Raw genomic sequence first — 12,385 nt, 5'->3', positions numbered from 1 at the left:
GAGTCAAAATGAGATCTGACAAGTCCAAGATTTATATGTATATATATTTATATATAATATAGTATATTTATATATAATATTTATATGCATATATATATTTCTTTGCTATAAAATCAAGTAATTACTTTTTTAACTCATTTCATCATCATATAATCTTTTTTTTTAAAGTTTATTTATTTTGAGAGAGAGAGCGTGCACAAGTGGGGGAGGGGTAGGGAGGACAGACAGAATCCTAAGCAGGCTCCTTACCATCTGTGCAGAACCCAGTGTGGGGCTCAAACTCATGAACTGTGAGATCATGACCTGAGCCAAGATCCAGAGTCGGACGCTTAACTGACTGAGCCACCCAGGTGCCCCAATCTCTTTTCCTTTTTTTAAGTAATCTCTACACCCAACATGGGGTTCAAACTCAAAACCCCCAGATTGAAAGTTGCACGTTCTACCAACTGAGCCAGCCAGGTGCCTCTCAACTCATTATTTTATTATTTTATTTTATTTTATTTTATTTTATTTTATTCTATTCTATTTTATTTTGAAAAGTTTATTTATTTATTTTGAGACACAGAGAGAGAACAAGTAGGGAAGGGGCAGAGAGAGAGGGAATCTCAAGCAGGCTATGCACTGTCATTAGCGTGGAGCCCAATGTAGGGCTTGAACTCACAAACTGTGAGGTCATGTTCTGAGCAGAAATCAAGAGTCAGATGCTTAACCAGCTGAGCCACCCAGGTGCCCCTCAAGTAATTAGTTTAAATAACTGTCATGGTCTTTAAAATGTTAAGAGACTAATAAAGGGGACTGGATAGGCAACCACCACCCCCATGGTACTCTTTTTGTGGGTAATTTCTTTCTCTAATTTTGGGGAGAAAAAAATGATCCTGTCTATAGTTTCATTACTCAAATTCAGAAACCATAGCTCTCCTTTCTTCATAAAAGGCTGAGGTGGACACAGCTGGTTAAACCTGGATAATTAAAGTATCAATCAGAACAGGAGAGATTAAATGACTTTACTTGAATGGAACAATTAGGCAGGACTAAAATTGGAAGAAAAATAAAATCCATTACAAAAGAAACATAGCAAACAATTTGACACTGCCTTCTTTGTAAGTAAGTCACGTTCACTGTGTACATGACAACAGAGGCAGAAGGAAGCAAATGTTACAAACAAGGTAAGTCTATGAATGTCCATGTCTCAGGAAGTTCATGTTGTCCAGTTCACCTATGGCAACATTTGGAGCAAGTCTACTTGTTATCATCCTTCTATGCTTCTTGAAGAATACTTAAAACTTGATTTAAAGAAGGCATACTGTATAGAAATAGCATCTTGTTCATTTCTTTAGCAATCTATATATCCCAACAAATTAAATGGATAACAAATAATAATAAAACATACTTTGAAACTATCAAAAGATACATAAAATCCATATATGGTTATTAATAAACATTGAACAATTAATAAGATTTTTTAAGTAGGGCAATCATCTTTCAATATATAATTAAAATATGTCTGTTAGTCAGGGTTCTCCAGAGAAATAGAACCAATAGGATATATAGAGAGAGAGGGAGAGAGAGAGAACTAGATATAGATAGAGAGAGTGGGGAGGAGAGATGGATTGTAAAGCATTGCCTAACATGATTATGGAGGCTGAAAAGACCCAAGATCTACACTTGGCATGCTACAGACCTAGAAGAGCTGATGTGTAGTTATATTGTGAGTCGGAAGGCCTAAGAACCAGAACAGCCAATGGTTTCAGTTCCAGTCCACAAGCTTGCAGACTTAAGACCCAAGAAGAGCTGATGTTTCAGTTCAAGTCTTAAGGCAGAAAAAAAAATATCAATGTCCCAGCTCAAAGCAATCAGGCAGGAGGAGTCCCCTCTGACCCAGCCTTTTTGTTCTACTTAAGTCTTCAATTGACTCAGTAAAGCTTACCCAAATTAGGGAGGGCAATCTGCTTTATTCAGTGTACTCATTCAAATGTTAGCTTATCCAGAAACATCCTCACAGACAAACCCAAATAATGTTTGACTAAATGTTGGGCACTCCATGGCCCAGTCAAGCTGATATATACAATTAACCATCAGAAAGAAGTCCACCCCTTGTCAACTTGGAACCCATATGCATCTCCTTAAACCAAATTTAATCTCTAAATAATGACAATAACAAGGTCATAATTCTACTTAACATGATATAATATCTTGCATAAACCAAAAACATACTAACCCTTTCCCTTGAAAGGGAGGTAATATTGTTGAATGATGTTCACTCTTCTTTTTTTTTTTTTTTTTTTAAATTTTTTTTTTCAAAGTTTATTTATTTTTGGGACAGAGAGAGACAGAGCATGAACGGGGGAGGGGCAGAGAGAGAGGGAGACACAGAATCGGAAACAGGCTCCAGGCTCTGAGCCATCAGCCCAGAGCCCGACGCGGGGCTTGAACTCACGGACCGCGAGATCGTGACCTGGCTGAAGTCGGACGCTTAACCGACTGCGCCACCCAGGCGCCCCGATGTTCACTCTTCTTGATATCCCATAATTCAAATTCTATAATGTAAAATTAACAATACTTAAATATTATGACATAAAGTCAATATATCTTACATTATATGATAAGGAAATACAAGAGGGAAGAAAACAAAGGTATTTGTGAAATACATGCACACACATGCATAACAAAGTAAGGATAAATACTCATGACAATTATAGTCCTCACTTCTATAACCAGTCACATGGTCATTGCTTGTATTTATAACTACCTTCTGCCACTACCCATTCTGTTTTCCCTTTGTCTTCAGCCAGCATCTCAGGTGGTCATGCATGATTTTTTACCGTTAGGGTGACCCAAATCTTCACTCCTGAAGGATGTGAGCCATTAGTTGTTCTGTCTGGGTTGGGTTGTTGTAGTTTTCCATTGGCCTTAATCACAGCGCATGGTAATACAAAGGGATCCCCTGTATTTCAGACATACTCTTCTTTCCTTCTATGGTGGATGAGTAGTCCAATTTCCCCTTGGTAGTCAGGATCAATCACCCCAGCCAGCACAGTAACTCCTTTCTTTGCCTGTTGATTCAGACACATGGGGAACCCAAAGTGGCCAGTCGGCAGTCTTAACTTCCAGTTCAGTGGAATCATTGTTGTATCGTCTGGTAGAAACATTCCTCCCCTTGGAACAAAGACCTCTAGACCAGTGGAACATAAGGTCATGGGGACAGGAAGCAAAATTGTGCTAGTGAATTATTAGGGTTAATAGTGAGATTTACCATTCCCATTGTTACCCCTTGCTTCCTGGACTCATGAATTCTGGCTATAGGAGAAAAAAAGCACCATATGTTATATATCTAATTAACCATGAGTCTTCCTGTTATTGGGAAATAGATTCAATGATCAGAATTTGGCCACTCACAATATACAAATACTGGAGTACACATATTCATGAATATTTCTTTTTTTAAAGTTTTTATTTATTTAGAGAGAGAGGGAGAGAGGGAGAGAGGGCGAGTGGGGAGGGACAGAGAGAAAGAGAGAGGGAGAGAGAGAATCCCAAGTAGGCTGTGCACTGTCAGCACAGAGCCCAACATAGGGCTCGATCTCATGAGCTGTGAAATCATGACCTGAGCCAAAAACAAGGGTTGGACGCTTAACCGACTAAGCTACCCAGGCACCCCTCTATTCATTTCTTTATTGAGGAGATATTTATTTAAAAATATATTGATACAAAGTTAAAGTTCTAATAAAATTCATCTAAGAGAAATATGCATTTATAACCAGATAATCTGTCAGGTAAATGTGATTAAACTTCATTGTTTTAAAAATACCCCAATGCAGAGGCTATAAAGTACTCTATTTCGGGGTTGGAGATTTGGAAATGAGATTGGTCACCAGAGTGAATACATGAGACTCTTTGCAAAGTGTAATGAATGAATATGATTTACATGTTCCATGTGTTCAGGTCATTCCAGTCAGGCATGCAAAGTTTATGGGCATTAGGAGTTAACTTATTGTGTTTTTTTTTTTTTTTTTTTTGCATATTAGAGAATTTGGAAAATAGAAGTATAAGTTTCTACTGATGTATCAATGGAAAAACCATTTAAAGCAGATGTACATTTGAATTACAACGTAAATTCAATGTAACAAGTGTACTGAGTACTTTACTAAGGCCAGTACTTGAGTATACAAATATAAACAGGACACAGTGCATATTCTCCATGAGGTTATCAGCTAATGGGTGAAGGTGGGGGGCATAAGACACACTCTAATTACTTTACTAAAGAGTGAAGTAAAACAGAGGAAACTGCCATTTAAGATAGCAAGTTGAATACATGATTAGATCTGCTCCTTCCTGAAATCCCACCAAAATGACAGTAAAAAGATTTTTGACACACAAGGACATAGAGAGCAGGAGGAGAGAAAACAAAATAAGACTACTGGAAGCTGGAAAGCAACTGGACTAATGACAACTGATTTAGCAGAACCGGAATAGTTGAATCCTAAGCCTACATTGGAAAAAAAGCAAGTGAATTACATTATAGAATTCTCAAGAAACATGGGAAATACAGGACCTGAGGTATCTTTGAAAATGTAGGTAAACTGAAGCTAAAAGTCTGAAAGTCTGTTTACAATAACCTCCCTACAACTCTGTCCCACCCAGCAGAATACTTAAGTAAGTTGCTGACCTAATATCCGATTACTCTTGAATGCTTTTCTATATATATATTCTACAAATAAAAATATTTTCTTACATGGACACAATATAATTATCAAAATCAGGAACATTATACATTACTACCATCTAATTATCGGACTCTACTCAAATTTCACTAGTTTTCCAATAATGTCCTTTATGTCAGGTGCAGTCCCTCAATCTTTCCCTGACTCTTATAGCCATACACTTCTGAAGATTACAAGCTAGCTATTTTATAGAGTGAACCTTAATTTGATTTGTCTGATGCTTTCCCATATTAGCATCATGTTATGTATCTTCGGCAGGAATATAACAGAAGTAATGTTGTGATCTTCTAACTACATTCCATCAGGTGGCATACAATTTCTATTTATCCAATTGGATGATATTCATGTTGACCATTTGATTTTTTTTTTTTCAACATTTATTTATTTTTGGGACAGAGAGAGACAGAGCATGAACGGGGGAGGGGCAGAGAGAGAGGAAGACACAGAATCGGAAACAGGCTCCAGGCTCTGAGCCATCAGCCCAGAGCCCGACGCGGGGCTCGAAGTCACGGACTGCGAGATCGTGACCTGGCTGAAGTCGGACGCTTAACCGACTGCGCCACCCGGGCGCCCCATTGACCATTTGATTAATGTGGGATCTGACAGACTTCTCCACTATAAATTTATCATTTTTTTTTCCATTTGTAATTAATAAGTATTTTGGGGGGAGGAACTTTTAAAATATGTAAATATCTTATTCCTCATTAATTATTCAATTTATTCATTTATTTAAATACATTAATATAGGCGGGGCACCTGGATGGCTCAGTCGATTGAGCATCCAACTCTCAGTTTTGGCTCAGGTCATGATCTCATAGTTCGTGGGTTCAAGCCTCGAGTTGGGCTCTGCACTCACAGTGCAGAGCCTGTTTGGGATTCTCTCTCTCCCCCTCTCTCTCTGCCCCTCCCTGTCTTTCTCTCTCTCTCAAAAATAAATAAAACCTAAAAAAATGTATCAATATAGGCTTGCAGTTTCCTGTTTTATTCAATGGATTATTACATGTTGACCAATATTATTTTGATGCTCAAAATGTCCCAGGTTTGGCCAGGGGGAGCCTATTCAATCTGTATGTTGTTTTCATGTCCCCATCAATTCTTTTTTTTTTTTTTTAATTTTTTTAACGTTTATTTATTATTGAGAGACAGAGAGACAGAGCAGGGGAGGGGCAGAGAGAGGAGGAGACACAGAATCTGAAGCAGGCTGCAGGCTCTGAGCTGTCAGCACAAAGCCCGACGCGGGGCTTGAACTCACAGTGACATCACGACCTGAGCCAAAGTCGGACGCTCAACTTACTGAGCCACCCAGGCGCCCCCCCCCCCCCCATCAATTCTTTGAGCACTTTCTTACTTTCTGGCACAACAACATGATCCAGGCTAAACTTGTGTTTTTCCGCTGCCCCAGTGGTGGAATCAGTTATTTCTCCAAGGATTCTTAGTTTCCTTTAGGGGAGAATAATATTTAGAAGCTACCACCTTGGGGGCGCCTGGGTGGCGCAGTCGGTTGAGCGTCCGACTTCAGCCAGGTCACGATCTCGCGGTCCGTGAGTTCGAGCCCCGCGTCGGGCTCTGGGCTGATGGCTCAGAGCCTGGAGCCTGTTTCCGATTCTGTGTCTCCCTCTCTCTCTGCCCCTCCCCCGTTCATGCTCTGTCTCTCTCTGTCCCAAAAATAAAATAAACGTTGAAAAAAAAAATTAAAAAAAAGAAGCTACCACCTTGGGCTCAATATGTGCTCATTATTATTAATGGGGTGCCTCTGCTACCAGGCCTTCTCGGTGGACAAAGCCAGGGAAAATACACACACACACACACACACACACACACACACACACCCATATACAACTATATTTATTTCTGTATCTGTATGTATGTCCAGTCACTGATATTGCTAATTCTAATCCAACACTACAGAGTTCATTCTACTGGTCTCTCTTTTCATATTTGTAACTCCCTTCTCTGAGAGTAAAAAACTGGACCTTCATTATCCTTAATATATTTACTTATTTGATCAATCCTTCTGAACATAGGCAGACTCCCACTCACTGCTGCCCCCTCCCCTGCATGGAAACTCTTCTTACCCTACTCATTTAAAAAAAAAATTTTTTTTTAAGTTTATTTATTTTTGAAACAGAGAGAGACAGAGCATGAACGGGGGAGGGGCAGAGAGAGAGGGAGACACAGAATCGGAAGCAGGCTCCAGGCTCTGAGCTGTTAGTACAGAGCCCACCGCGGGGCTCGAACTCATGGACCGCCAGATCGCGACCTGAGCTGATGTCGGATGCTTAACCGACTGAGCCACCCAGGCGCCCCTCTTCTTACTCTACTCATGATCCAATACCTGTATCAGGCTGATGCTTTCTCCTTATCCTCTAATGCCCTCTTCCTCTTCTTCTTCTTTTTTTTGAGATTAAAAAAAAAAATCTCTCCACCCATCATGGGACTCAAACTGACAACCCCAAGATCAAGAGTCCCACACTCTACCCACTGAGCCAGCCGGGCACCCCTGTCCTCCTCTTCTTACCTGTTCTCTGACACCCTTTGTTCCAGGAAGGGAAGGGGAAAACGTGATTTCTTTCACATTCTCTTTTAGCCTTTTTTTTTTTTTTTAACTATTACAAACAATACTGCAGTTAGTCATGGTGTCTATACAAGGTTAGTATATGTTTAAAATAAATTCCTAGAAGTGGACTTGTTGGGTCAGAGAGTATGTATCTTTGTAATGCTGTTGATTGTGCTACATTACTTTTCAGAGTTTAAACAATTTACTCATGATGATGCCTGAAAGAACTCTTAGATACATAGAAACATAAATACACAGAAAGACCTAAACGTGACAGGATAACATTTGAGAAAATTAAGACATTTTTTCTCTTCTTATTTCTCTGGAAATACATTTATCGTTACATAAGTCAAATTTCCTACTAATTCAGTTTCTCGCTAAAGAAAATGGAGCAAAATTTAGCCATCACGAGCAAATTTAGAAATACAAAACAATAACCGAACAGACTGGCTAAAAACTTTAAGAACGCTGAGAAACATAAATTAGCACCATAAGCTGAATGGGAGCTAGTACAGTAGCCCTGCAATTTTGCAAAGCAGAAATGAAAGCAGGACGATACAAAACACCAGAAAATATTTTTTCTACCACACGTGTTCGTCAGATACTTCTCAGAAAACCGTTTTCCAGGTCATTAGCTTACATCCTGCAGCCCAGCAGTGGTATCGGCGCGCTCCTTGGAGTGGCCTCTCCCATGGCCTCGGGCGTGTCAGAAACCGGGTGCTTGCAGTTACGGGGTTTGCCCAGGACTTCCCAGGTTTTTGCCCTGGCTGCAGGTTTGTGCTGTACCTCGCGAACCCCTCCAAGTACCAAGCAAACCCGGACGTTAGCCACCCTAGGACCAGGCTTACACTGGGAGAGAACTTGGACCTGCGCTCTCCAACACGGCACCGCTAGCCGCATGGGACTATTTACATTTAAATTAAGCTCAATGAAAAATTAATTTCCTCGGTCGCCGTAGCTAAGTCACAATCGCTCAGCAGCCACAAGTGGCTAGTGGCTACCGTATTAGAAAATGCAGATATAGAATTTTTCCATTATCGCAGAAAGGCTATTGGACAACGCTGATGTTGACACTTTGAAGTTAAAAGGAAAAAAAAGCTCGGAAGCCACTGGGCTCCCCTACCCAAAATAATTAACAGACGTTATTACTCCTTCCAAATAGGATGAGGGAGGAAATTATGCTAAGAAACCACCAAGCAAAAACCTGCAAAGGCACCTGCCGGAAGGCTTTCTCGGGGAACTCACGTAATTCTCACGGCGGAGGCCGTCCCTCTTTCTGCTGTGTGAAGTAACTCCTTAGACTTCTAGAACGCAGGGAATCCCAAAGCGGTGGGCGACAGAGGGCCAAGACCCCCGAGATTCAGTTGTTCAAAGCGTTGGACGCCTGTATTCACAGGGTGGGGAGCCTCCGCTCTGCGGTCCACAGCCTGACGCCACCCTCGGTCTCGCATCCCCTCCGTCAGGTGCTTGTAGCCGACCAGAAGCGCGAACCTGCCTTTGCGCGCGCGCTTCTGCACGAGCGCGCGCGCGGCTCTCGGCAGCCAATGGGGCGGGGCGCCGCGCGCCGGGGCGGGGCCATGACGCGCGCGCCTCGTGACCCCGCTCGCGGCCTGCGCCCAAGGAAGCCGGAAGCGACGGCCGTCAGCTGCGCCGGCTCGCGGGGGAGAGGCGGGTTGAGTGCTTTGGGGTTTGCGGACCCCGCGATGGAGCTAGACGCGCCAGTCGCGTGGCGGAGGCCGTTGCTTTTGCGGCGGCTGCTGCTGGTGCCGCTTCTGTGGTCGGGGCTGGTTCTGGGAGCGCTCGCCGTGGTCAGCAGCCCCCACAGGGTCCTCCACGACCTCCTGTCGGAGCAGCAGTTGCTGGAGGTGGAGGACTTGTCCCTGACCCTGCTGCAGGGCGGAAGGCTGGGGCCACTGTCGTTACCCCCGGACCTGCCGGATCTGGATCCCGAGTGTCGGGAGCTGTTACTGGACTTCGCCAACAGCAGCGCAGAGCTGACCGGGTGCTTAGTGCGCAGCGCCCGGCCAGTGCGCCTCTGTCAGACCTGCTATCCCCTCTTCCAACAGGTCGCGAACAAGATGGACAACATCAGTCGAGCCGTGGGGGTGGGTAGCGGAGCACCCCCCTGGACATCCGGCGTGGAGGGTTGGGAAAGGAGGATGTAATGATGGTAACTCGGGGGGGGGGGGGGCTCAGTTTTCCTGTTTGTAAGAAAAAAGGGTTGGACTGGGATTGTGGAGTTTGGGGCATCAGAAAAGTGGGTGGCATTATAGGGCTTGGAGTTTCGATTTTTGCCTCCGTAGCTGCTGTTGGGCAGCTTGGTACATATTTGCAGATAGGTATGGTTGTTTTTCTTGGGTCTCCTACACCCTTAACCCCACTTTTCCTTTCCCTTCCCTCCTTTACCCTCTTCGCCCCACTCCAATACAGCTTCTTCCCATCTCTACTTGGTGTTCCCAGAAAGGACCCTTTCCTGAAACTCCAAGTAGAGTGGAGAAACTCTAGTATGGCAGTGTTTAGGAAGATTGAGCTTGGTAGCCAGAAAATATCAGATGCACTACTTTATAGCAGCTTGGTCTTGGATTAATTATTTATAGTCTTAGTATGGACTTAGTGTAGTATAGACTTAGTATAGACCCCTCGGTAAGATGGAAAAAACAGCCGCCTGTTGTGACTGTTACAAGAATTACAAGAGCTGACATATGAAAGTTCATCTTTTAGCCATATACTCTGAGCAAATTACTTACATTGTCTGTATTCTTATCTGTAAGATGAAAGGAGCTCTTAGAAAACTAGCACATAGTAATAGTTCTCAGTAAATGGGAGTTAAAATTTTAGGAAATGATATTATATCTATCCTCCATTCTTTATACCCTTAGTGCTTTTCTGGTCATGTGGTAGGTCCTGTGAAGGGTTTAATAGAAAAGAGGAAGGAAGGAAGAAAGAAAGAGAAAGAATACGTGTTCCTAACTAATAAGAAATTTTATAGGGTCTAGAGTAGGAAAGGATAAGAGTGTCAGGGCTGGTAGGAGTCATGAGGTGTGGGCCGGATATGCCTTGTAAAGGAAAAACATGAGGAATGACATTAGGGTTGTGGAGGGGGAAAGTTCCTCTTGTATTGAGGGGACAAGTAGTCTCACGAAAATGTGATTGGAATTATTTCATCAATCATAGTTGATTTGACAAAAACTTATATAGAATTGCATCCTGCTTTAAGTCAGCCTGATACTCCTCAAGGTAAATCTTTTTTTTTAAACATATATAGGAAATTTATTTGCATTAAATAAATATGAGGTCAATCTTCCTGTAAAGAGCTAGTTTTAAAGGTAGTTGTCAAGTTTGGAAAAAAACAAAACCAATGAATCACCAAAGTAGTAATTAGTAAAATTTATTGTGCACACACCAAAAAAGACAGTATGAACTGGAAAGCACTCAAACCAAAACATGGAATGAGGCTCAGAGATACACTATTATAAAGCAGTTTACGTAGTATAGAATGGTCACTGTTAATTCTTCACAGCGTTGGTTACAATATAGGAATTTTCTTTTTATTTTTCATAGGAATTTTCTGAAAGAGAATTGGTTAGTGGTTACCTCATATCAATTTGGGAGAACAGTTTAAGTCTGGCTTATGATTTTCAAAGGGATAAACAAGAAGTAGCCCAGGTCAAGATAGCTTCACTTGTCTTGCAAAGTAAGCTAAATTAAGTTTTTGTTTGTGTGACTAAACTGGCTTTGCCTGATCAGGGAATATTCAAGTCTGGTCTCCATTTGTGTTTAATTTTAACATAGCTTAAACTTAGGCTTCAGTATTTTTCAGGCATACTTCTGTTAGGTGTAACAAGGTGGATATCTATGCATCTATGTATATTCCTATGATTTTAAAATATAGCACCCAAGACTCGTCCCTGTCACGATAGCAAGGTATGATATGACATCATATCTGTTTTGAGCAATTAAGTGAGTTGTTTTGTGGCCAACATGACTGAATCATGATGCAAAGCTTGGATCTTTTGAGGGAGCAAATGCTTTCCTCATTTGTGTAGATACAGTGGAATTAAGAAAAAGTTAAAAAATTACCCCAAACTCTAGTGGTACCCATCACCCATTCTGTGTATGAATTTCCACATGAATTCCTCACTGCCCAAGAGAGACTTCCTTGGGTAGGGGATGGCAGAAACTTCCTTTCATTCGTGCCTCTCAGATTCTTTTTTTTTTTTTTTTAATTAGGTGCCTCTCAGATTCTACCAGTGGATCTGGGCACCGGACTCACCTCACCCTTGTGTGAAAGGAAGAGAGTAAAGAGATTTAAAAAGGCAGAAAAACCCTTTACCCAACCTGGAATTCCTAACATCCTAGACCTTGACCTCTTTCCCTTTCCTCAGTAGAGCTAGATGTGCTTTGCTAGCTCAGAAGCATGATTTTTACAGTTCTGAGTTACTTCATGGATTTTAATGTTTGTTTATTTTTGAGAGCACGCATGAGCGGTGGAGGGGCAGAGAGAGAGAGAGAGAGAACAGAAGTAGGCTCCAGGCTCCAGTTGTCAGCACAGAGCCTGATGCGGGGCTTGAACTCACAAACTGTGAGATCATGACCTGAGCTGAGGTCAGACGCTTAACCGACTGAGCCACCCAGGCACCCCACTTCATGGATTTTATAGGCTTCCTTGGATTGGTTCTGGAATTGAATCATCATGTGTAATAATGAACTTCTGGAAAAAAAGTGTTCTGAGTTTCTTATGAGTGAACTGGAAGGAATCAGTTGTCCTTTCTGTGTGTGGGGGGGCGGGCACGGAGGGGGTATTTCTCAAGAGTAATGTATTTTCTTTGACTCACATAAACTCAGTCTTTCATTTAAATGAGTTTAATTCGGGACATGGTATTTTTAAATATCGGGCTGGTAAAACGATACAGGAGGAAAAGAAGGATAAGGCCCAAGCTCCAAACTATCAGTTGGAGAGATAAACCTCTTTTGTGAAAAAGAAAAAAGGAAAAAAACCATCATCAATGTGAATGTTATAATTCATACAATAGCAATTTACAGCAGAAGGGTGAAGGAGATACTGAATTAAAGGAGGGAACAGAGCAAGGGGGCATTAATCAGAGAA

At 41.9% G+C, this 12,385-nt stretch overlaps 1 protein-coding gene across 1 annotated transcript in view; it reads left to right on the top strand.

Annotated features, from left to right (window-relative positions):
- Window positions 1–8,885: 8,885 nt before the first annotated feature.
- The window catches only part of OSTM1 (osteoclastogenesis associated transmembrane protein 1), a 39,646-nt gene continuing 36,146 nt past the window's right edge, over window positions 8,886–12,385 (top strand). The window contains exon 1 of the mRNA XM_025925957.2: window positions 8,886–9,383. Within this exon, the coding sequence (XP_025781742.2) occupies window positions 8,982–9,383 (402 nt within the window). The 5' untranslated portion in view covers window positions 8,886–8,981. The remainder of the gene's footprint in view (window positions 9,384–12,385) is intronic.

This window comes from Puma concolor, chromosome B2 (genome assembly GCF_028749965.1).
Source record: "Puma concolor isolate L17-30 chromosome B2, mPumCon1.1.hap2, whole genome shotgun sequence".
Classification (NCBI taxonomy): domain Eukaryota; kingdom Metazoa; phylum Chordata; class Mammalia; order Carnivora; family Felidae; genus Puma; species Puma concolor.
The sequence above is the reverse complement of the archived record's forward strand: the minus strand, read 5'-3'. Positions and strand labels throughout refer to the sequence as shown.